At 42.4% G+C, this 24,693-nt stretch overlaps 1 protein-coding gene across 2 annotated transcripts in view; it reads left to right on the forward strand.

Annotated features, from left to right (window-relative positions):
• The window catches only part of caskin2b (CASK interacting protein 2b), a 123,779-nt gene that overhangs the window by 945 nt on the left and 98,141 nt on the right, over positions 1-24,693 (forward strand). For both annotated transcript variants that reach the window (XM_088927818.1, XM_088927819.1), the window contains exon 2: positions 6,868-7,332. In XM_088927818.1, the coding sequence (XP_088783944.1) occupies positions 7,239-7,332 (94 nt within the window). In that variant the 5' untranslated portion in view covers positions 6,868-7,238. The remainder of the gene's footprint in view (positions 1-6,867; positions 7,333-24,693) is intronic.

The raw sequence follows: 24,693 nt of genomic DNA on the forward strand, positions 1-24,693 counted from the left end.
TCTACTGCCTTTAACGTCAAGGTACAGTTTTTCTTTCAGTTTACACGCTTCCAATGCAATTAGAACAGTCGCTTTCGGACCATGCCATTCATGAATAATACCACAACTAGAAATGATTCTTCACCTCTACTGATCTCTGTACAGTGTAAGCACATTTTTTTCAGCTCAAAACTGGCATGTGCGGCACGATTTGCCTTCCCCGCAACTGCTGTGCAGTAAATGTCATGTTATTAATTTGTAATTTCCCGAGAATTCAATACGCTATATACTGTAGGTGTGTTCTATTTATTTAAAACACGAAAATCGCATTCCCAACCCTAGTAGTATACTTGTTCCTCGGTGGCCAGAGTCTGGAATTGCAAAATATGCCAAAATGTAGTATTTGAGTTATAGAACAGAGTTTATTTCAGGATAAGGTAGTTCGGCTAACATTGAGCTACCTCGCTAGTTTGTTTGAAAGGACAAGGTGCATTGGGTATTCTTGAGTCGTAAAACTAGTATTTGACAAAAAAATCTGAGTCAGTGCGCATCTTGCGGATGATGGACTCGTAATAATGTACAGTAGCGAAGCAGCTGAGAAGTTGCTGTCAGCAGCGTAAATTGCTGCCTGCTTGTTAAAATCAGCTGACAGGCTCTGCGTCAGCGTAATTCCCAATTGACACAAAAAGTGACAATACTATAGCATCATGATTAATAGGGGTTATCACTAAAATGTTCCCAGCCTGACCTTAGTTCTGAGGCTACTGTTGTGTCACAAAATAGCCTCAAACAATAATCTAACAAGCATTACTGTTAGCTTTGAATTGAAGACCAAAAACAGCTGGACGAAAATCTGGCACGTAAACTGGTCGGAAAGAAACTCTAAGGGTGACTCTGATTGCATTCATTAACAACACAAAACAAATTCTGTCATGTTGCTGGAATGGAGTGCAATTCAATATCGAGGAAGTTGGTTCTTGTTATTGTGCAGTTGCAATTACAGTATGCAGAACAGCGTGCTCGCAATTTTGTTTACATTTTTTTAATACGGAGCATGAATTTGCAGAATGGTGTGGAATGCTTTAGATAATAAATAACCAACTGGATTTTGAAAGTTCAGGAGGAAACCAGGCAGATATGAGCATTTCTTTATTTAAGGCAGGGTTACATCACCAGGTTCCTCCTTTACTAATCACCAGGTTACTTAGGGGCAACAATGCTAACCACAGCACCACTGTGCTGCCCTTCTTCTTGATCCTCTTTTTCTTGTTTGGTTGTTAGCTGCATATCTTTCCAGAATGGCATCACTGGCAACCGGCACCATGCTCCAAGCTCTTTATAAGCACTTCTTTTAAGTACTTCCTGTTTTAAATCATAAGAGCACCCGTTGTTGATCTACACTTGCCTTTTCCTGTTCTTTTCCCCTTCTTGAGACAGACATAGATTAGGGCTACACAGTGATGCAGCCCGTAGCTCTAGATTCCTGAGTTTCCATACTGTGTGGGGTACCTTCTGTGTGGAGTTTGCACGTCTTCCCATGTTCATGTCCGTAATTCTCCAGGTGCTTCGGTTTCTCCCTCTCCCTCCCCCTCCCACAGAGAGGTTAGGAAGTTGATTTCACGCCTGGCCATGAGCAGGAACAGCCTCTCAAGAAGCTGAGTTTAAAAGTAGTTACTGGCTTGACTTTGCCAGTGCTAGACTTCAATTCAGTTGCAGATGCACCTAAAAGTATATTTAAATGAAAATGTGCTGCTACTTGTGTTTGAATATAATGAACTACAAGTACTTGCATTTATGTATAAAATAAATGATTAGCAATGGGGGGTGGGATGGCGGTGCATTGGTTAGTATTTCTGTCTCGCAGAGCCAGGGCCCTGAGTTCAGTTCCTGGGGTTCTATCTGTGTGGAGTGTGCATGTTCTCCCTGTGTTCTCATGGGTTTCCTCCCACAATCTGTAGACATGCTGGTTGGTTAATTGGCTTTTGGGGAAATTGGTCGTGGAGTGAGTGTGTGCATGTCTGTGCCCTGTGTACTGTACCCTGCCTCGTGCCCATTGCTTGCCAGGATAGGCTCCAGCTTCCCATGGCTTTGTAATGGATAAAGCAGTTAGAAAATGGGTGGGTGGATTAGAAGTGGTTGGATCCGCCTCTGTTTATTCATCAAGATACCATGCTGTCATTTTCAGTTATAACTAACTATTCTCAACCTGTGAAGTATGATGTTATGACAGTTTGGAAGGTAATTGAAATTATGTTGCTGCCGTTTAGGCCTATTGGATACTTTATTCTCCCAAGTAAATCACCAGCTCTACATGTTAATGTCTATAAATACCTTTATAGAAAAAGGCTTTAGGAGGCTAAAGAATAAATAGATGAAGCACAGCAGTGCGTTATGATAAAATTCTGTATCTTGCTTCCTAGTGGAACAAACCTGACACTTATTGGCTATATGGTTACAGTGTTTATGTTATTTTTTTATAAACTGTACCTCTTTTTATGATTTGCAGATTCATGTACTGTATTTATTATCGCATTCGTGTACTGGTTGAAATATTTCTAATACTCTAAACCAGGGTTGCCAAGCATCCAGTTGTGCAGGACCGGATCCTGCAGGTTTCACATTGTAGGTCTCTAATTCATTGCTACTAAATGCCAGGGAATGATAGTAATTATGACCAATAAAGTGAATAATTAGCAAAATTAAGTACTTTTAATTGTATACAGCAAGGTTATTGCTTGCTTCCCTGTTCACTGTTCCCCATGCTCTTCAGTGCGGTTTTATTGAAATGGCTAATTGTTGCTGGAACATGCCTACTGCAATGAAATGTCTTTGCCTAATTATAAGCCTCTGTATTGTGGTATAGCACATTTTGGCCATTTTGGATGTTTTTTTGTTTGTTGCCAGTTAGGATTTGGGAGTCTGATTGCATGTCTCCCACTTCTTCAGAGAAACTTGATTTTTTTTCCCCAAAATGTCCTCGCAACAGTTACCACCCAGACATGGAGTGTTTCAGAGAGCTGGAGTTTGACAGCTCCTGATTACAGCCCTGCATTTGGCTGTGGGATGATGCATTTCCATTGCATGCTCTCTAGGCCCATGTGAGGTAAAGTGTGGAACTGTCTTCCACAGAACCTCATACCGCAGGAAGTTTTGTTTTGTGATGAGTCTATGTGGGTTGTTTTTTAAGCACAAATTTGATACTCACTTGAGCTCTCTCCAGCTGCACATTTTACTATGTCCGTTTCCGATTTCAGTGTTGCTGCTGCTTTTAAGTGTGGCCCTGAACCTAGTCATTACCCTCTCTTCTTTTATGAAGTAGTTCATGGGAGTTCAGTTTCTGACATTTTAAAGAGTTAACCAGTTAACGTATTCCTTAAAATATGGTCAAGCACACTAGCATAGCCAGTAGCCAACTGTTCAATATCTGAAACAAAATCTTTCTGGCGAGCTTTAGGGATGTTAGATTGATTTCATGTTGTTGGCTTCAACTTAATTCTCAGAGTTCAGAAATAAAATTGAGATACTGTAGTTGTAGCTAAACTAGATCTCGAAGATCCCTAAGCAGCTCAGTCACCTATTTCCTAACTCTTAAGCAGCAGATAATTTAAGACATACGTTTAACCCAGACCCTGTAAAACATTTTCAGATCTATATATCCTACAGTATGTGAGGCAGCAAAGTGGTGCAGTAGTGGACCTGAGCTGGGGTGGTATCTGTGTGGACTGTGTGTGTTCTCCCTGTGCTTGCTCTCTGTTTTCCTCCCATAGTCCAAAAACATATTGGTAGGTTCATTAGTTTCTGGGAATGTTTGGCCTTTGTGTAAGCAACTGTGTGTTTGTGTCTGTGTGTGTGCCTTGTGTGTGTTGCTTACCCAGATAGACCCTGGCTCTCCTGCGACCCTCGAATTGGAAGAAGCAGTCTGAAAATGGATGGATGTCCTATACAGTATGTAGACCAGTTAAGTTAAAAAAAGTCTTAGGTGGAAAGAAGAGGAAAAGACACTGCAGTCCTAACTGAACCAACAAAATAAATACTTCAGATGGATAAATAAATATCAGCAGTGTCTGTGTGCTTAACTCTTAAAAACTGCACGACTAGTGCAAAGAGGCCTACAGGAATCTTTGCACAGACTCGACTATCATCATTATTACAGTGATTTATAACCCCAATTCCTGTACCGTAGACCTCCAGGGTGCTTTTTGATCTTAAATACATTACGGTTCTTAGGAATTCCAAAGGAAAACATGCAAGAAAATAACCATGCTCGTTATGATACCTTTTTTAGGAACATGCAATGCAACAATGCATACTGTGCTCTAAATGGGCAGAGCTTAGTTTTTCCGTGACTGCAGTGGATGGCTGTGGCGTGACCTGATGAATATCTGAGGGAGCCAGAAGTGGAGCAAAGAGCTGAGTATTTCCTAATGTGCCAGTATTTCTGGCACAGCTGTGGCGATTTTCAGTCCAAGATAAGCTGCATCTCATTACCATTATCGCAGTCGTCAGAGCTCTGCCCATCAGTTTGGGTAAAGGTAAAGTCCACACCAGAGCCCACACCAGAGCCCAGAGGGTCATTGAGACAGAACTCATCCTGGTTACTGTAGTTTTAAGCTTGAGGGCATTTGACAGATAAGACATCAGTCCAGGGTTTTTTTCTGTGCTGGTGCCACCTTATACAGCTGGGTGGACTGGAACAGTTGGGGTTGGGTACCTCACTCAAGGGTAATTCAGTGGGGACTCCAACCTACAACCTGTCAGTCATGAATCCAGAGGCTCACCCACCATGCTGCGCTGTCCCTCACCCACCAGTGTATACCGTAATGTATATTGTGGGATGAAGATGTCCACAGATTTACCCAGCTTGGTTTGTTAGTTTCACAAAGACTCAGGTAGAAAATGATGAAACGAGGTGGAAGAAAGCTTGTTCTTCTCAAACTGTTGCATAACAATTCCATAAAATGTAAAGACAAAGAAAGCTCACACACACTCTGTTCATTCCAGGGTGGTAACGAGTTGGAGGCGATAGATTCAAATGTGATAAAGGCCATCACATCTGTGTCGTGTCGCCTCCTTATTAACTTCTGAAGTGACAGTGTGCACCATTACAGAGTGTGCAGCCTGTCTGTTAAAAGTGCAGAATGGGAAATTTCTAGTTGGCGCTTACCCATCACTACTGGTCCAAGAAGGTGAGGGGGTGATACCGTGTAGGGTTTCGAACTTTCGGGAGAGAAAGTGGTGGATTTTATTGCAGTATGTACATGTGCATTGGAATTCTTATTCAATACCACTGTTTCATGCAGAAATTGTTACTGGTACACCTAATTTCATCCTTCAGGAGGAGGGGAAGGGTGCTGGATCCACCATTCCTTCCAGTAGGAGGGCAATAAGGATATGGAGAAAGGGAATGTTATGTATGGGTGTAGTAGGAAGCTATGGGGGGAAAAGGGGGTGAGTGGGGTTGGGGAGAGGGGTATGGATGAGAGTCCCCAGAGTTCGTAACTGGTGCGATGCACAAGCGTCGGTACCCCTAGCACAGGTTGCTCTGCAGAAAAACACCAGTGATGTCTGCTGGAACACAGACTGTTTGGGGGTGGTTGTTAACCAGAACACCCTTCTGTGTGCAAACATAAACATGCAAGTAGGTCTGTGTAAAATACATGTGCAGTTAATGTGTGTAACAAAGCAATTATTCTGGGCATGATTGGAAAGAACTCCCTTTGTTTTTCACCATCCCCTCATCCCTTCCGCAGTTGAAAATCAGTGGTCTGCGTGCTGCCGCTCCTCTTGGGTAAGTTATACCTGCTGCCTTCATGCGAGGACCTGGCATGAAGTACGTCTTTCTTATCTTTGTTAATGAAAACATTGTATCCTGAAACTCCACTGTTATTGTTGGAGCTTCAGTGAGCATTCCCTTTGAAATCCGATATGTGCCGAGTACCCAGCAGCTCCAAAATCAAAGGGAAGGGGATTTTTTTCTCTCTCCAGGATATTATTCTTACGCACTTTGTTCGTGTTCTGTGAGTTGAACAATGGGAAGTCCGGGAACAGGTCACTCCTGTAGGCTTCCTGCAGGAAAGAATGCTTTTGCCAGGCATTCAGCCAGCTTCTCTTAAAGCAGGGATTAATTTCTTGGTAAGATTCCCAAATGGCACAGGGGCAAGGACTTGGGATTTTTTGTCTCTTAATACAGCATTAAAAATAAAATAAAAATAATGGTGCTATTAGTAATATAAGTAGTCCTGTGAAGACCCTAGTTTCCTTTCTTTTTACACAAGAGTTGTCTGCAAAAAGTTGGAAAATTACTGCGTATTTATTTTATGTTTTCACAAACACCTATGAAGTCCAAGGGAAGTGTCTTGTATTTTTACAGATATTATGGTTCTAATTTGATGGTTTCAGGTGTTTAAACTGGTCCATTTGTACTGTTCGGACTCTGTCTTTAGATTATGGGATTCATCATTAATGTCTGTGTCTTGTACCACATTCCATGTGTCTGGTGCAGTGCTGGAAGCCAAGAAATTATTTCATTTTCCCTTCAAGATCAAAGTACGGTTTCCCACCACAAATGTTAGAAAAAGAGCATAAATATAAATGAGAGCAGCTAGTGTAAGGTTCAAAAAGTTGTAATTTGCACTTGTTGCAACTTTGCCGTGCTGTGGCAGTACTTATCTTTAAGTGGTTTTGCAGCACTAAGACAGACTCCACCATTCCGTACGTACCATTGTGTTTTCTAATCATGGTGTGCCAGATTCTAGGTGAGGATGACACGTTTCAAACGTTTATGAGTAGCTGTTGTAGACCAGCATTTATTGTCAGCATTACAAGTCTGCAGTCTTGAGGTTTCTCTTATAGGACATCATTTTTAAGTGACGTTTTTCGTTTTTTCAGGGTTTTTGTTTTTTAGACGATATTGAAAACCGGGAAAAGGAGCCTTGCTGTGCCGCATCCCCAAACCTGGTACCTCTGGGGCAGTCTGCACTGAGGCCAGACCCATTCGGTGTTCCAACCAACACCTTTTCTGGATCAAAAAGGGAAAGGTGTTGGCCTGCCAAGGTATGCGATTGAAGGCGACACAGTCCTGCCATTTCAGTAATTTAAGATCAGCTGCTTTCCTAGTCCCGTTGCCAAGACTTGACAGCATCCGATCCGACCTCGGAGATTTCCCAGAGAGTTTGAGCAGCCGCCCCTTCACCATGGCTCTTTGAGGAATTGGTTTCTGTGCTGCGGAGAGAGACTGGGATCTGCTACACATCGGGATCATGGGGAAGGAACAAGATCTCCTTCAGGCTGTGAAGAATGGGGACCTGCCATCCGCCCAAAAGCTGCTAGCCAAGATCAAGGCCGGCCGAACTAGTAAGTGCGCAAGGATCTGTCCCTTTTTCGGTACTAGTCAAAAATAAGGTAGCTGCTGCCATTTGTAGCCTCTATAGATCAGCACTGAACAGCCCATGTGCTTTGCAAATGAAAGCGTGCACCATGATCCTTCTGGCTTTGAGTTTTAACCTTGTTGGTGATGGTGGTGGTGATGTTAACAAACCAGTGTGTTCACACTTGTGTTCTCCCTGTGCCTTCTTAGAGGTCTGATCCGTGCTCCACAATGACTCCTACTTCAGCTGACTCTTGATCTCTTTGGAGTTTGGAATTTAAGGTTCTAGGCTAAAAACTGTCAATGTACAGTATAATTAAACAGGAAAACTAAAAGGTGCTTGAAAAAGGATGTGGGGCAAATTTTATGAGATGCTTTGTGAATGAAGCTGGATGTGATACAAGCTGCTGTCTTGGCAGGTTTTGAGGTTAGAACAGTAGATGGGAAGAGGTATGCGAGAGGAGAGTTCTGAATGGTCGGCTTTTGTCAGCGTGAGAGAGCAGGAATGTAATGAAAGGTTTTCAGGACCCCTGTTTTTCACCCATCAAAGTGTTTTTTTTCCCCAAAGCTGAGAGATCAAAAGTTTTTCAAAGCACATCAGGACAGTGTGTTAGAGGTGCTGTGAAAGTGCCAGCTCTTCAAAATTATATGCTTCCATTCCCTGTAACCCTTGCGATGAGAGGTGTCACAAGTGAGTGTTTGCCTGTTTGACATCTTTGGGAAACTAAAACCTTCTTAAGATGAAATCGAGGATTAAAAATCTTAAAGAATGTTTTAATTGTTTTTACCCCAGGACTGGTCCCTTGTAGCATTTATTGAACCCTGATCGGCTGATGAAACATTTTTTCACTTTTCATTTGAGAGAAATGAGCAAAATAGATGGATAGATTTCTCCCTGTTTTCCCTTACAAATGAGTGTAGACTAACCTAAGCATTATAGGTCAGCTGGTGATGCCGAGTTGTAGGAAATCAATCTTTTTGGATTAGTTTTTAATTGCTCTCCTTTGCCTCATGATCCAGTGCTAATTAGCTTGCAGTTTTCAAATGGTGCAGCCTTCCTTTTAGCACTGACAGTTGTAATGTAGTCTTGACCTTCTGCTTTTAAGTGCTTACCAAGCAGTCAGCTCATTCCTTTCTTCTGTTGCCAGTTATCATACAGTTTAAATGAGAGAAACAAAAATTCCCAAGCGCTTTGGGTATTTTACTGTACACCAATGTAGCAATAACCAGCTGAGCAGTTGATTGTATGCAGTGTGTTCTCATATTCTATTGGCAAACTTAAATGGCAACTGTGAGTGGGGCTGGACTTTGCTGTTGTGACATCATGAGCATCAGTATTTTTTCTTTTTCTGACCACCAGAACTGGGCTTCAGCCCTGTGTATCCTCCCATACAAGACAAACAATAACTTGACATTGCCACCTTTTATCAAAAATCTGTTCTTCTCATTAAAGGAATAGGCCATCCTTTAATAAGAATTAATTGTTGGAGACATTGTTGTTTTATAGATAGTGGTTAGAAATGGCTGTAAGCAAAATGTTCTCCAGACCTACAGTATTTGCCCCAATCATTTTTCAAATCATGTCATTAGAAGTCTTTACAAAACAGTTCAAGGCAGCATCGCAGTGGTGCATCCTGCTTTTGTGGAGCTCAGACAGCCTTTCACCCTTGTCTCCTCTCAGTATGCGGAGTAAACTCTCCTCGCGTCAAATGACCCAGCTCTGATCCGCTGGTGATTTTGGGGTGGTGATACGCTCACTGCCTTTCCCCCATGTGAGTCATGCTACCCTCCCTTACCATCTCAAGACGGCCTCCTTATGAACCTTTGTGGAAATGTCCAGGAACATGTCATTTTTCATAAATATTCGGCCGCTGATTGAAGATGCCTAAAAACTGCAGGACCGGAATTCTGCAGGATCAGGGTTGGAGATTAGAGCTGTAATCGGCACCAGTGTGGATCTGGTGTTTGAGTCCTTATTAAATAATTTATCCCTTCACACTTTCAAGAGCTTTTCCCCAAAGTCTTGCATAGTGGTGTAAAGAATGACAGCTCACGACAATTTTATTAACATTTTGAACATGGGTATTATGCATACCAATGCGCTGCTGTCACTTAATTATTGATCTAAAAAACTTCCTGCAGCCTGCAAGACAGAAAGGCGCCATATTGATCCTGCCTTATTCCTCTCTCTCTGGCGGGGCGCAATCTTGGGAATCTGCGGGGGGGATTGTAGCAGCAGAGCCCCAATCGGATTACAGCGTGGATTTTAAAGTGCAGCAGCTAAGAGCTCAGCAGCCAGCCTGACAGGCACGTCACTGCAATGACAAGGCCCACACCTGCTGGGCGCTATTCTGGGTCAGGGATAAGCCACCTTCCTGCAAGATGGAGGAACCATTGACTGAGGTGGGGCTCCGGGAAAGTGGAAGGTGGAAGGCAGGCCTGGGTGTGAATAAATCCTCTGGCATGGCAATTCTTTTGAAGGGGCTTGGCTCACATGGTGGAGCACTCGCTTTGCATGCGAGAGGTAGCGGGATCAAAGCCCGCACCTCCGGGTGTGAGTTTGGAGCTTTGTGTGCCAAAAAGTCCCCTTTAGCTCTTTGGAACAGTTGAAGTTTAAGTTTGGTTAAACATAGACATAAGAATGGTTACAAATGAGAGGCCATTCAGCCCACGTATCCTGTTTGTAGCATGTAGGTCACTGATCCAAGGATCACCTCCAGCCATTTCTTTAAAATAAGCCAAGGTATTAGCTGGGTAGCTTTTTCCAAACTCCCACAACCCTTTGGGTTAAAAGGTGTCTCCTGTTCACTGTTTTAAATGCAGTTTCCACTTGTGCCCTCATTTTGAGTTGACTGTTTGAGTTGAGCCTCCGATTCAGATGATTCCTCAGGACCTTCTTCCTCCCTGTCAAATGCCAGCGCAATACAGTAACTCGCAGATAATGCATCGTCAGTAGAATGCCTAGTGTAAAACTCAGCAGACACAGTGCTGTAACTGAGGAAAACGGGAAGATTGGTGAGCCCGGGGTGGATGCTCTTAATTGCAGTGAGGCTCAGTGCATCCAATTTTGAGTACAGGGAGGTAATGAAGTTATCTGGCTCACCCAGCTTGCTAGTGAAATGAGGTGATTGGGAACATGTTCCCATAAACCGCAACAGTGGACACTAAATGGCTTTGTATATCCATGTCCTGTGTTACTACACACCCTAGCAAGCCATTAAGAGGACATGTGGTGGTCCTGCTGTGTGCACTGCGGATCTCTTTCATAATGGTGTTACTCCAGGTTTACCAAACATCATCTTTAAAACTCATTTACATGATATCATTGTTTGCCTAGGCCAGGTAAGGCTATAAATAAATATAAATATCCTGTATGTACATCTTTGGTATCCTTGTGTTGACTTTTTTCCTGATAAGACACTGATAAGAAATGAAGGAAGACTGCTCATACCAATGCCTGCTTTGCGACATGGTAAAGACTTTATTGAGGGGGATTTGTCCTTGCAGGCTTAAAGAAATGTATTCTTTGCATCTTGTAAAACTTTGGAAGTGTGTATGTTTACTCTTTTTCTTAACATCTTAACTGGCTACCCCAGAAGGCTGTGAGTGCAGCCAGGTAAGATGTTAAGATAAAGAGTTTCAGATAAGATTATTTCTAACAAATATTTTTTAAAATAATACTCATTAACACATTCTAAAAAGGATTAGTTGCTTGGAGACATAGAGTGGCAGGGGGCTGGAGCTGCTGGAGCTCTTTCCAAGACATGACTTCGCAAGAGACATAACGTAACAAGCAAAGTGGGTTAAATGACCTCCATTCGTTTGCTGGCTGTCTTGTGTTCTTATGTTCTTAGGTTGTGCATGCCCCAAGCTGCTGGAGTGCCAAGCACTGTTAGGATATTGGCACAGACAGCAATTCAAGACGCTGGCTGTCCAAGGGCCTGTCGGTGTAAAGATTTCAGCCCATTTTTTTAATACATCTTTGGCATCAGGTTTACAAGAAAAAAAAACCCCACACACATTTGTCATCTTGGCTTTGGGCTGCCCTAGTACACTCGGAAAGCTGATGAAGGAGTGATTTCCTGCAAAGCTCTGGCATATTTTGTTTTGCCTCAAGCACAGCTGCCTGTGAGAAGATTTAATGCGTGTGCTTGCGTCCCTCCGGTCTTTGATCAGAGCTCTAGGAAGCCAGCGAAATCCCTCTTGTTTTTCAATTACAAACCACAGAAGGTAAGCTCCTCCTGCGTACACTTTGTTTTGACAACAGGGTTCTCTCAACAATCTGTTTTGTTCCGCTTTGATTGGTGAATGCAGACGCAGGGCCCAAAACTTTGAAAAGCACAGAACTATAATCATAACTCCTGGCGGTTTCATTAAACAAATGTCAGGGCACTGTTTGGGAAGGAGGAAAAAAAAATAAAAGAAAGCCTTAAATCCTGTGACGATTCCTCCTCGCAACAAAAACCCAGGCACATGTGGACCTGATGTAAAAGAATAATGCTGTGGTTGAGAGTGGGTTAAACCCAACCAGTATGTCAGTACCAGTCCGTTCAAGGGCCCAGTCATACAGTGGTCCTGAAAACGTTTCCCCCACTATCACCGTGTAGTTCAGCTTGCATCACCAAAGCCAAAGAGTCAACAATGAATCTTATATTATATTTAGACACCTGCTTTTCAGTGGTAATATTTATTTAAAACAACTTGGGTATTTACAAAGGTAAGCATGAAATAACGTGGTGTATAATTATGTTAATGTACAATAAATTGAGATTGAATGGATGGTTTGAAACGCATCTCTGCTTTTCGTGTGTTTTAGCTGCCTGGCTCATGTATTTTACATGGAGTTTTATTTCTGCAGGAAGGTTTTTTTTATTGCTTTCTTGTCGACCAGACGGGAGTGTGAATAAGTGGTTCCCTATTTCATTTTTTTGAAATTTTCAGTAGGCTTGTCACCTGGATATCTGTGGTTCTGGGCAAGATGTTTACTACCATCCATAAACACACACATCACTGAGCCCTTCAGCTGCACTCTGTCTGTGCACAGAGTTCATTGAAGTCAGCCCTGTTTACATTGGAGGAGAGATAATTGCCGGCCTCTCAATAGTCTGACAGATTACCCCTTTGTTGAGATTAATGCTTGCTTTAATTTACTGCCATAGGCTTACATGTGTACTCAGTGCTCCTCATAGTATTTATGAGGAACAAACCTCTTTCACCCTAAACACCCCCATCACTAACACCCTGCCTTTGACATCTGGCACTGTGGGGCTGCCGCCCCAAAACAAAGATTCAGCCTCCTCCCCTTCCCAAACTCCCAGTGGCGTATTGGGGAACCACAGATGGTGGACAGTAGGATTAACGTACGCGGTGGGTGAGTCGAGAATAAGAAGGAGGTCGAGCTCAGACAACTTTCATAAACATGAGCCCCCTGTCCCCCTCCCCACCCCAGCTTCTGAGCTGTGCAAGAGACTGAGGGGGTGGAATTCTGCCTGCGTATTGTGGTCTTGTCTCTGCCCATAGCTTTCTTTCTGTTGCTGGATTAAACCGGAGCAATTGTATTTCACAGAGAAATTATGAAAATCTGATTTTTAAATATGCAAGTGGTTTTAAATACTCAGTTCTCTCCATCACAGCAGATGGCGTATGTATTTACGACTGCGGGAGAATTTCTAGAAGGGGTTAAGTACGTGATACTGTAGTTTAAACCCCCATGTAATCCAGCATAACTCCTCTTTTATTAAAGCTCTAAGGCATGTGATACTAGAAATCCTTTTGTTTTTGTAGGTCTCAGTTTGTGTGCTTCTGAATCTTTTTATTTGGTTATAAAAGAAGTGATTATTTAGACTATGGACACAATTTTATAACTATACTGGCTGTCTCTCGAAGCAGCATTGTGTCCGAGCTGCATCATGGGATAACTCTTTTGCTCTTGAAATCCCAATATGGAGTTTTCCATTTTAATTTTCCATCTTTCTGCTGAGGAGCTTTGTATATTTGGTCATTAAGGATCTTATGGCATGATTTGGAGTGCTATGCAGTTTACTCTGGGTCGAAAGGTTGAGTTTTTGCAGTGGCTTTCCTGTGTAATAGATGTTAATCAAGACTCAGTTATTTTAACCAAAATTATATGTGATCTGAACTAATAAATACAGGAGTTTTTTCTAGTCCAGATGCCTATAAAAACCGTGGAATTCACATTTCTTTAGAAGATCAATGTGAATTGTTCCTTAATCACCCATACCACATGACACCATCCAACCAAGAGATCACCTCTTTTTCAGAAGGTTTGGAGGAGTGAAAATGTCTTCTCATCTGTGCGTGGGAACCTTGCTGTAGCATCTTATTGTGGAGTAGATCTGCATCCTTACCTAGGCTGACTGGTTAAAGCTACATATCAGCCATAAAAAAGGTTTTGTATTTGAATAAAAAGATATGACCTTGTCATCACAGCACTATTGTTGTAATTGCAGTCAAGCACGCAGAGAAGCTCTCATTGGCTGGTTTTGTCTTAAATTTGCTTAAATGTAAAGTACAAGAGGTGTGTCTTGCATGTGATTCTGAAAAGTTCTTTAAAAAAGCCTGTGTGTACACTAGTAGGTTATGTGAAGAGCTGTACAGGAACATTATTATGAATTTGTCTGGTAGATGCTTTTATCCAAATCCACTTACATTTTGCAAGTTGTATTACAACTTACACTATTTATACAGCTGAGGATTTTACTGAAGCAGTGTGAGTGAACTGCTGTGCTAAAGTGTACTGCACAACAGCATCGCCCCACACAGTTCTGAATCCAAAGAGGGGACCGCTCTTCCACACTGCTGCCTATCCATCACACTGACACTTGTATCAATATCTGTGGAAGCTGCCATTAATCAGCAGTCTGAGGTGTTCAGTGTGGCAGATGTCTATCTCTTACATCTGAGTCCCTCTGAGTATCTGACCGCTTTCTGATGCATCTTTGAAGACCAGGGTCTGTGTCAACATTAATTTGGAATTCCAAATGCCACTTGAAAAAAGGTTTTAGATGACATGGAGACATATTAAGCATTCAGTATTTTTGCTGCATATTTCTTCATCTAAGACATTATTGACACTTCTATCAATTTAATTTCCAAATGTGTTTTAATTTATTTGTAGAAATGTTGGCGTTCTGGGCTTCATGCTCACAGCATTCCTGTCTAATTGTCACATTTGCATCTACTCGATGTACTTCCAACTTCGCTCTTTTGAAAAAGAAGTTCTGTGGAGGCCTGAGGACTGATTGTTTATTTAAGATCATTGAGTACAGAGACTCACAGCATGCTGTATCTGTCCTTCTGACCAAGGCTGTAGTGCTTCTCTGTCACGGAGTCTGAAGTCTGCCATGAGAGAAATCTGTCCTAGTGCTCCATTGCTGAAGCAGCTGTGGCATGTACAGTAGATGATATGGGAGGATACTGCAGGGAGTGACGTGTCTCTTAGTGTGCAAGACCCAGGATAAAGCAGCTGTCACATAGTCGTCCTGGCTGCAAGAGGCTGGAACCAAACCAACTTGCTGAAGAGATGAAAAGGCTCACACTGTGCCGGTCATTTCCCCTGTCTCCCTATCCCGCCTGGTTGCTGGTAAATTATTTATAGACCTGATGTACTGTTTCAGTACTCTCCCTCTCTTCCCAACTGGCACACCTAGCCTGGCACGCTTTGGATAGAGACTGCGGAATAACCGCCAGGTCACAAGTTCACTGCTCGCCACGCAAACCTGTCCATATGGCGTGCGTTCAGTTGTGTACAGCTGATACGACTCGATTAATTTATTTTGCTGTAATGTGTTTCCCAATCATCCAGGTGTGTTGCAAAGCCTGACCTCTGACAACCAGCCCAGATGATTAGTGAGACGAGAAGCAGGTTGCTTAGGTTTTAAAATCTTACCTTGCTGTCTGCTACATGGTAAACAAACACGTTTAAAATAAATTAGGCCTTTTTTGTCATTTATCCTTGGGGAAGGATGAGGAGACCATGAGAACCACTGACTAATGTGGTGATGGTCCTCTTTTAGTAGTAAGAGTTTAAAAACAAGCTTAGCTTGTTTTCTACAAGGCTTTCAAATATTTATAGATGACTGCTGTCCCATTCTTCTGAAAGGGTTGCTTGTAGTCGGGGATATAATGAGAGTAATGATGCACAGGCACTGGGGTCCTGTGTTCAGTTCTGGACCTGGGGTGCTATCTATGTGGAGTTTGTTTATTCTACCCATGTTCATGGAGGAATCCCACAGATGGTATGGTTTCTTCACCACAGTCCAAAGCCATTCTCATTTTGTTTAATTGGCTCTGGTGTGATTGTGTGTTTGCCTTGTGATGAACTTGCGTCCTGTCCAAAGTGTATCTTGCATTATGCCCATTGCTTACAGGGATAGGCTCTGGCTCCCTCATGACCCTAAATCGGATGAAGCAGTCAGAAAATGGATGGATGATGCACAGGATTGAACTGCACATTCTGTCGGTTTTCCCATAGCATTGCTTTCTGGGAATAATATTTCCTGGGAAAGGGAATGGAAGTTTGTCTCCTGTTCCTCAAGCCAACCAAGGCTTGTCTTTTCCAATCTCTTATAGATGACTGTATCCTGTAATAAGAAGTTGTAATATGTACTGTACATTGTGGAACCAAGCCCACAAGACGTGCACAGCAAGTCCTGATATGTGTGTTCTGAGAGGGTGGCGGTATAACCATTGATGGAAATACCCTCCAAGCTCAATCCATTACCGCACAATTATGATCACAGCAGAAGGAGTGTGAAGTTACAGTGAAGGTACAGCCATTTAAGTATCGTAATACATCATGACAGTCTTGATGGACTTCCTTGCCAAATAAAGAGATAATTACTGGTGGCTTACTCTGCCACAGGGGAATGTTAAGTGACTCGGGCAGATAACATCCTGATGTTAATGATGAATTGTGTTTGTTCCCTGTGCCAGCACTGTCTCACGAAGGACAAGTGGATACCTGCTGTGCGCAGGCCTGTGGAAATGCACACATCTTTTATTGTGGTCTAATGCATCATTCAGGAGAGATATCAGAATTCACTAATCTTGCATTACAGCTTTTTACAGTATAGTTGTGTTGGGGCACTGAGGCATTGAGTGAGGAGGAGCTAGAGGAACAGTAAAAGCACAAAAGTTATGAACACCTGGTATTGCAGTTAATTACCATCATAAAAGCACGTATTGGGAACTTTGTGGCTTGCCTAGTGGCTGTATGATAGAACAAGCAAGAACTGTGCTGTTCAGTTCAGTTCTGGAAGAATCTAGTTTGGAGTTATTCCCATTTGTTTTTTCACTTTTGTGTTCTGTCACCGAAACTGAGAATTAAAGGCTTCGTGATGCACCTGACTCCCTGGGGTTAAACAAAACATAATTAAAAAGCCCCAGTTCCAGAAGGGTTAAAATGTTACGAATGACTGCGAAATTCCTTTCTTAATGTTGCTGCTGGTGTGTGGGTGCTAACTTTGCCACTGATGCAAAAAAATTCTCAGCGGGAAGTTAAACACACAGATCCTGTTGCGTTTATACAGGATCAGTGGACCAAGACTAATTTGTTGCCAATCCATACTGCTTATTCTGGAAGTAAAGAGTTTGTGATAGGAGCTAAAAAGAACAGAATTGACTTGTCCACTTGAGTCCTGTTTGAACCCAGGTTACCTGAAATGTAACAGCATATTTGACCTTTTTACAGCTTTCACCCTTGAAATTAAAAGCAAGTCAATTTGAAATGAGTTTTTCTCTGCTGGGGATGGACAGGAGAGTTTTTAGCTGGCTGTGATCCTCATGTGATGTATAAACACTTTCAAGTAAGTACTGGCTAATATAAAAAGATAATAGCCTTGACAGATCATAGTTCCAGTAAACAGATGCACTTAGCTTGAACCCTTTTTAGGTTTGTTTTTTTAAGCTTTGTTTTTTTATCTGTTTTTTGCTTGGCTGCTAATTTATCACATCAAAAGGGCAACTAGAGAACATTGCTTTTTCCAAACTTCCTTTTGAACCTGGATAAACACTAGATGTCGGTCTCCAAAAGAATAAAGCCTGCACTGTCTGTACAGGTGCACCCGTACAAGAAAGAAAGGAAGAAGGTTATTTCTGTTTGCCTCTCTGTTTGTGTGCATGAGATATCAATCCTTTTATACCATCCTGCTTGGTAATCAGAAGGACGGTCTGTAAAGCTTCAGATGATACAGTTGTATCCCGTTCTTTGTGTCTTTCATCTGTTTTGGATGATGAAGCATTTATGAAGGTTCATGCTGTAGACAGGCTCAGTGCCAGCAGAACTGCAGTTCAGCAGTCACTCTGTACCGTCTCTGTTCTGTGCTGGATTTCTTTCAGAGCTCTTGGCTCCACTTCTTTCACACTTGCCATGACCCCAGCAGCTCCTGCCCAGTTTATCCACTCTGCAGCCTTCAGTCCCCTGTTGTGGGTGGATCTGTAGAGTGAGACATGTACTGTAGGTCTCCCTTTTGTAAGACTCCGAGTTCCATGAGTGACTTCGTTGAACGTAGCCCTGGAAATCTAATAGAGGTTTTCCAGAGTAACCAGTGTGATTGCTTTGTTTTTTCGTACTGCAGTTTCCCACTAATTCCTGTACTGCCCTTCTTTCAGGTTTTGCTGTTCTTTGGTTTCCCTGTTTTTAGAGTAACATATTACACTGGGCTAACATAAAACTAAGATTTGCCAAAGTTTTAAGTTTTAATGTATTGAATCATTGTATTGCGATGGTTTATTCTAGTATTTTTTTGCCAGTTAAGTCCGTATATTTAGGTTTCTGAGTCTTTGAAATTCTCTAGCCAGATGACATCATTGACTCTCCTGGTATGTTATACCACAGAAAGTGCATCTGATCTTTAACTCTGCCAGAGGCATGCTCAGATCCTTTGTATTTCACAGTTAAGTCTAAGGAATACAATGGAAAGAAAGCTCAGAGTATTAGAGATGGCTCACACTTGTTCTATATATTAAAAGTGCTAAAACCTTGGTTTTGGCTCTGATCAGTGCTGCATTAGACTTGTGGTTTCATTGAAATTTCATGGTTGAAAGTATAGGTCTTGTGATCTGCATACATTTAATGTCACCAGTCCTGTTCTCATCTAATTATTCAGAATATCAGATGCTGATTTAAGATGGGATGGAAATTGCTGAGCTCGGGCTTGATGTCTGGGTCAGTCACAGCTTTTGTTTTTATGACACATTGCTCCCCTGCACAGAGTGACATAGTTGTGGAGGTACACAGTTTAATTCAATTTAAACAAAGTTTCCTTTTTTGAATGCATCGACTTACATTGCATCTCTGGATCAGCAGGGATGTATGAGAGCAACAAAAAAGAAAGTTTTGTGCCATTCAGGAATGCGTTGAGGGGCTGTAGGCCTGGGGCTTCTCTTAACACAGGCAAAGGAATCATCTTAAAGGACTTGCAAAGCCCTGTGATGGGTCCCCCTGTTGGGAAACAGAGAAATCACTCTGTGTGCTCTGTCCTGATTACAGATGCTACAACTGTAAAGGAAGTATTGTGATGGAAACACCAAATACAAAAATCGTGACACAAAAACACCTGCTTCTGATTGTCTGATGTTGTGCCTACTCAGGAAACTGACATTTGTACCATGTATGTTAAAATTGTTGATTGCAATGTTTCTGAGAGCATCCAAAGTTTTGTGTCTGTATTCCACAGCAAGTATGATATTAAAGAGGTCATCTGGCATACTTCAGTTGCATCTTAAGACAACGGCAAGCATTGTAGCTCCGAGAAACTGTTGCTGTTTACCCAGACATAAGCACTCTAAGAAGGGAAAGGTCAGAGACGGGCTGACATGCTTAACTAGGCTGTTAAACTGTCACCTCATCTACAGTAGGTACACGAGCTGCTGAGGAATTGCCTATGGTGTCCAGATGAGACAAAAACAGATCAGGTTACTTGTGTGGAACTGTAGGGGTGAACCTCACCGCAGCTGTGAATAAAATAGGTGTAGAGGAAAAGCCTATTATGACAGTGGGATAGGGTGTTGTTTCCTGGTATCCTGAGAACAAGCGGGCCTTGCTGCAGAAGGCTTTGTCTCTCTCTCTCGCTCCCTGGCTTTCTCACGCACTGTCCCCAGCTCCGGGAAACACGCCTTCAAAGGGCCAGCCTAGCTCTTCCGTGTGCTGAATGAGTGCTCTCCAAATCCCATTCCACGCCAGTCACAACACTGTGCGGAAAAAGCTGGACAAATAGAGCGAGTGACTTCATTCCTTCCCTTTTGTGGGAAGAGCTCACCACTGCGCTGCCTGGAAATCAATTTCACGTTTGCTCGGCTCCTAACAGGCCCTGCCTGTGTATGGAGAACTCGTGGCGAAGTCCCTTCGAGCTGTAGGGTCTCCGATAATCTGGCAGTGGCGGGAAGTGGGGGGGGGGGGGGGCTTTTTCAAGATGCCTATTTCAATGGGGACCCCTAACTGAAACTGACACAGTTTAAATCGTAGGGGAAGTAATGTTAAAAAGATGCAGTGTACTAAGAAGAATGGTGCGGACAGTTCTGTTCATTGTGATGCAGTAAGGATGCAGCTCCTAAAAGGACTGGAATGAAAGCAATTGGAGCAGTTCCTCCTCTCAAAGGTGTCAGATGTGGACAGGTTATAGGAAGTGAATTTGTTCAGACTTGGAACTAAATGGTGCACCTTGAAAGTGAATGAGCAAAATCAACCCAAGGGACTGTTCCAAACCCAGCAAACAATGAAGAACTCTGGTGGGGGGGTACACAAGACTAAAAACAAGACATATTTCTTTACACAGGGAGCCAGGAGATTCTGGAACTAACTTTCAAAGCTAAAGAACACAAAGCTATGTCCCTCTAGAAACAATACAGTATTATACAGAAGACGATGGGAACCTAGCAGAATTCAAGCGTCTGCCCATGACAGGTCGCCAGTCCTTCACAGGACACAGGCTGAAATGTTATTAGTAGTTCTCCAGGAATCCCCAAGTTTATCTGATAAAACAAATATCTGATAAGTCTTTTCCTCAGGCATCGTTGCCTTTGGGTCTTCGTCATTGCTGTTTTAAAACTGCCAGCCCAAAATTCAGTCGCTTCCCACAGACAGAGCCCACCTCCCCAGGGATGAACCTCGTCGCTGAGGTATCGGTTAAAGCCGTCTGGAGAGCTGGCTGCAGGAGACGCTTCGTCTTTTCTACAGCGGCTTTGTGCTACAACACAAGGACTGAATTTGACACTGAAGGGAGAAGCAAGTCAAAGCAAAATGTCACACAAGCGTCTTGTGTCAGATAGTGTTGTTGTTTACATGTTTTAAAATAAAACAACGTACCAGAATGCAGCTTTCGTTTGGATACTGTTTTGTCTAGTGCAAAAACTGTATATTTTTTTTATTCTTCTGACCACAGATACAGTATATTGTGTTGAATTGTGCATTAGGAGTACAGGAAACAGGAATGCTGTTTCTATTCTCTCATACAGCCCTTTCAGTAGCTGCACGTCCGACCAACTTCTAAGCCTGTGTCTAGCTGCTGCAATATTTTGCTGCTACAGCTGTGATTTGATCAGTGCTTGGGGATCACCTGTAGCCACTGTAATGCGAGTTTTCCAGTGTCTCATTTAGCCTGTTTACTAGTTTGTGTGACCTGCCCAGGAAATCATTTATACAAGGTTATACAACACATTTGCAGTGACATATAATTGATTCCTGAGACATTCGTGCGTTATTGTGAAAAACGCTGTCACCTTCAGTGTTCGGTGTATTTTTTGTCCAAGACATGAGTAAGATGGCACAAGGTACAAGATGATATAGTACAGTACTTATTGTCTTATTTTAAGTACATTTGTGGAGAAACATATGGAGTAGAAATATATGGCTTGCCATATAAATGAGTAGAAATATAGTAGAAAGTGGATTTGTATTCATCTATGTGTTCAATTGAAAATCTGGCGTTTGTGGATCTGCAGAAGTTCACTTTTGACAAGCGGGCATCTTCTGCAGTTCGATAACCCACTGAATTTCTGCATTAGATGTTCTCAGTTTAACAGCAAAGAAGAAAAGTGCCTTTGGGAGAGGCTGTGTCTGACCCCCCCTGCTGGCAGTGCTGTGGTAATATTTTCACAGTTTGTCGGCGCAGCAGTTGCTGTGCCAGGGGGTGACACCCCCCACCTTGTTCCTTTTGGAAGAGACGAGCCCCTGCCTGTCACTGGGGCCCAGCTGGGTAAACGCACATGGCGCAGGCCTCCGGGCCTCCCTTCTTCAGTACCCCGGCTCCATAGCAAAGCGCCAGCCTGCTAAACGTATTTAATGACCATTGCGGCTTCAAGGCTCACAGTCTGAAGTGAGTCACAAGCATTGTTTGCGATCCCGATTCCCACAAGCCGCAAGCTCACTCTTCTGAGGGTGTGTGCCTCTGTCTCCAGACCTGCAAGAGAGAGGAAGCCAGCCTTCCAGGGTTTCTTCTTTTGTTTTCTCTTCCACATTGCGACTTTAACCAAGCCACACCGTGGCAGAGAGATACTTTTTTTAGATTATTCTACAGCTGTGCCAAGGTAAAAGATGCCTATTTGTGACCTCCTCATTCTGTTATAGGAAGTGCCACTCTGGTAAGCGATCTGTGGAGTCCTCTAACTTGGTTCATGCAGGGACACAGATAATACTTTTTTATGAGCTACAGGAACTACTACAAATTATATTGACAAAGCTTGTTAAAAGTATTTTGCAAGTATGTGGAGGCCTTCCTGCCCAAGTTATAGGTGCTGGCAAGCATCCTTCAAGGTTAGTTGCACCTGCATAAATACTCCAAAGGTTCTTTTTTAATAGATTCTGAAAAGTGGGCGTCTCCAGTGTGTAGCTTTTAGCTGGTAACCGTAGGGCAGGAGTGCTGTGGATTGACGTGTATCTGCTGGGACTTACCTGTCTGTCATCAGCATCTCTGCAGAGCATGCTGTCAGGAGCCGTGCTTGGCTGTCATGAGGGTGTCCAGATTGTGTTGTGATTTCTGTCCAGAGTAAGAGTGATATTTAAATGAACAGCCCTGTGATGGATAATACAGTTTGACTGAAAGCCAACCACAAAACGGAGCACCCATAAGCACAACAGTTTTTGGTAGCTATATGTTGTGCATCAACAGAAGTGGTGTAGAGGCTAACTTTAAGATTTTAACTTTTATTCATTTTAACACTTTAGCTGCTGCATGACACAGGCTTAACGTTCATATTTTGGTAAAACGCAGTTCCCAATGTGGAAACGTTTATGCTTTGACACAGCTGATTTATGGCACTGAGATAGTTGCACTGCAATTTAAAGGGGGTTGGCCTGCTTCATTGGAAAGTTCGATAACATCTTGCAGTAGGCTGTGCTGAAGATCTTTATTATAATACAAGGTGAACTTGTTATATAATAAAGAACTCTCTGGTTCTCTGCATTCCTCAACCCAGAATAAACACTGAACAAACGCATGTGGTGCCCTTCCTCAATCTCCACCTTTGCAAATTGACTCTCAAGCCAATGAGTTCTGATAAGGCCCCTCCCTCGCGTTTTTGTTTTGAGCTTGACGGCTCATCCCTCTGTCATTTGATTGTGGGGATTCAAATAAATCTAAACAGGTGACGCAGGCCAGGAATAGCAGACACATTGCTTGCAGGAGTTTTCCTGCTTTGGCTTCAGCTCCCAAGTGAGAGAGGGCTTATCGCATCTCTCCTGCTTTAGAATTTGTGCAGCTTCCTCCTTTCGTTTTGAAGTGTGTGTTTATAAGCCATGTCTATGGGTAGTGACAGATGCCAGCAGTGTAGTGAATGCATTAGTGTAGCTTTAATCATGTCACCGCTTTGCTTTAGATCCAGACCCACTGTCCACTGCCAATTAAGAACATTTCATATTTTAGCTCCACTGCATGCCTTGCATTTTAATAACCAGTGGTCTGATTCTAATTTGTTTTTCTCATGCTTTCCATTCCATACATTTGGTAATAAACACGCCTGATTTTTAGCATCTCCATTAATCTTCTTTGACAGTACACAACTCACATTTTCTGTCAAAGGAATATTTGTGTAATTATTGAAAATAATTTATTTTATTTTAACATTTAAGTTAATGTTTTTTATTTTATTTCCAGGACCTGCCTCATTGCTCACACTCCTTCTGTTCTTTTGTCCTCTTAAAACACATATCATGTAGGGAAAAATGGTTTATAAGAACTGTTACCACACTAGAGCTGCAGTTGTATACATACTTGTACATTGTTTCTCTTACAATATACTTAATTGAAGTGACACATTTATTCATACCGTATAGCTGCTGTTTCAAAATGTTTGAATCAGTCCTTTGATGAATACTAAACCGTGATACACACCTTCTATATTGCAAAATAAGCCCTTGATAAATAGGTTTCTAATAAATTACTTACAGTACATAATGACACGGAGGCTTCAAGTGTTTTGACAAATGGGGCACAGGGAAGGAAGGACCAATTCTGGCTGATGGCAGACAGGAGACGAAGAGCAACATGAATCTGACTAGCTTTCAGAGCAGCTCTGATATGAAATTGCTCAGCTCTGTCATTCTGTTTCCTTCCAGCACATTGTATATGGTATCCGTGAATTCATCTGACATTTTTGCCATAAATGACTTAACTTATTTGGATGCATCTGAAGTAAATCTGATTTTAACAAGCATACGTGTGGGAAGAAGCCTCGGGATGACACAGACGGGACGCCTGTTTTAGTAAAAAAAACGGGTGTGTGTCAGTATAGATTAGTTGACCTTCTTCCAAAGCTGTCACCCATTTTGAAATTGCACAATGGCTATAACGTTTTAGCATTAGGCACATACCTGTACCTGTATAACATGTTTATGATTTTTGAAAACAAAATATGGTGACAATCTCAAAATATCTGGCACCTGGATTATAAACAAGAGCCTTCAGTCAGAAACAAATGGGTTACTTCTGTAAGCTTTAAACGGGTTTCCTTGAGCATTCCGACAACTGTAAACAAGGGATTGGACTGTGAAGCAGCATAAAGCAGAAGGCTTAATCAGGGGAATTATTTTACTCTGTTATTTTTTTAAAATCTCAATGATGCTTAAGATTTCCAAGGTTAAAACAGGCGTTCAGTTGTTTCACTGCGACGGTGAGTGCGCTGCCGTCACAGAGGTATATGGTCAGCAGCAATAGATATTGTTTTCTAGGCTCTGTGCCAGTGGTGTGTGTTTGTATTTGGTGCCCACAGAACGTGTCGCCTTGTGTTTGTTCCATGACGGGAGCACGTCACAGCTCTTAAACACACGCACAACATGACAGGTGTGGAGAGGTGCCACCCTGAAAAGTGTGTTCCTGACTTTCTATATGTCT

Source organism: Atractosteus spatula, chromosome 11, assembly GCF_055471065.1.
Source record: "Atractosteus spatula isolate fAtrSpa1 chromosome 11, fAtrSpa1.hap1, whole genome shotgun sequence".
Classification (NCBI taxonomy): Eukaryota; Metazoa; Chordata; class Actinopteri; order Semionotiformes; family Lepisosteidae; genus Atractosteus; species Atractosteus spatula.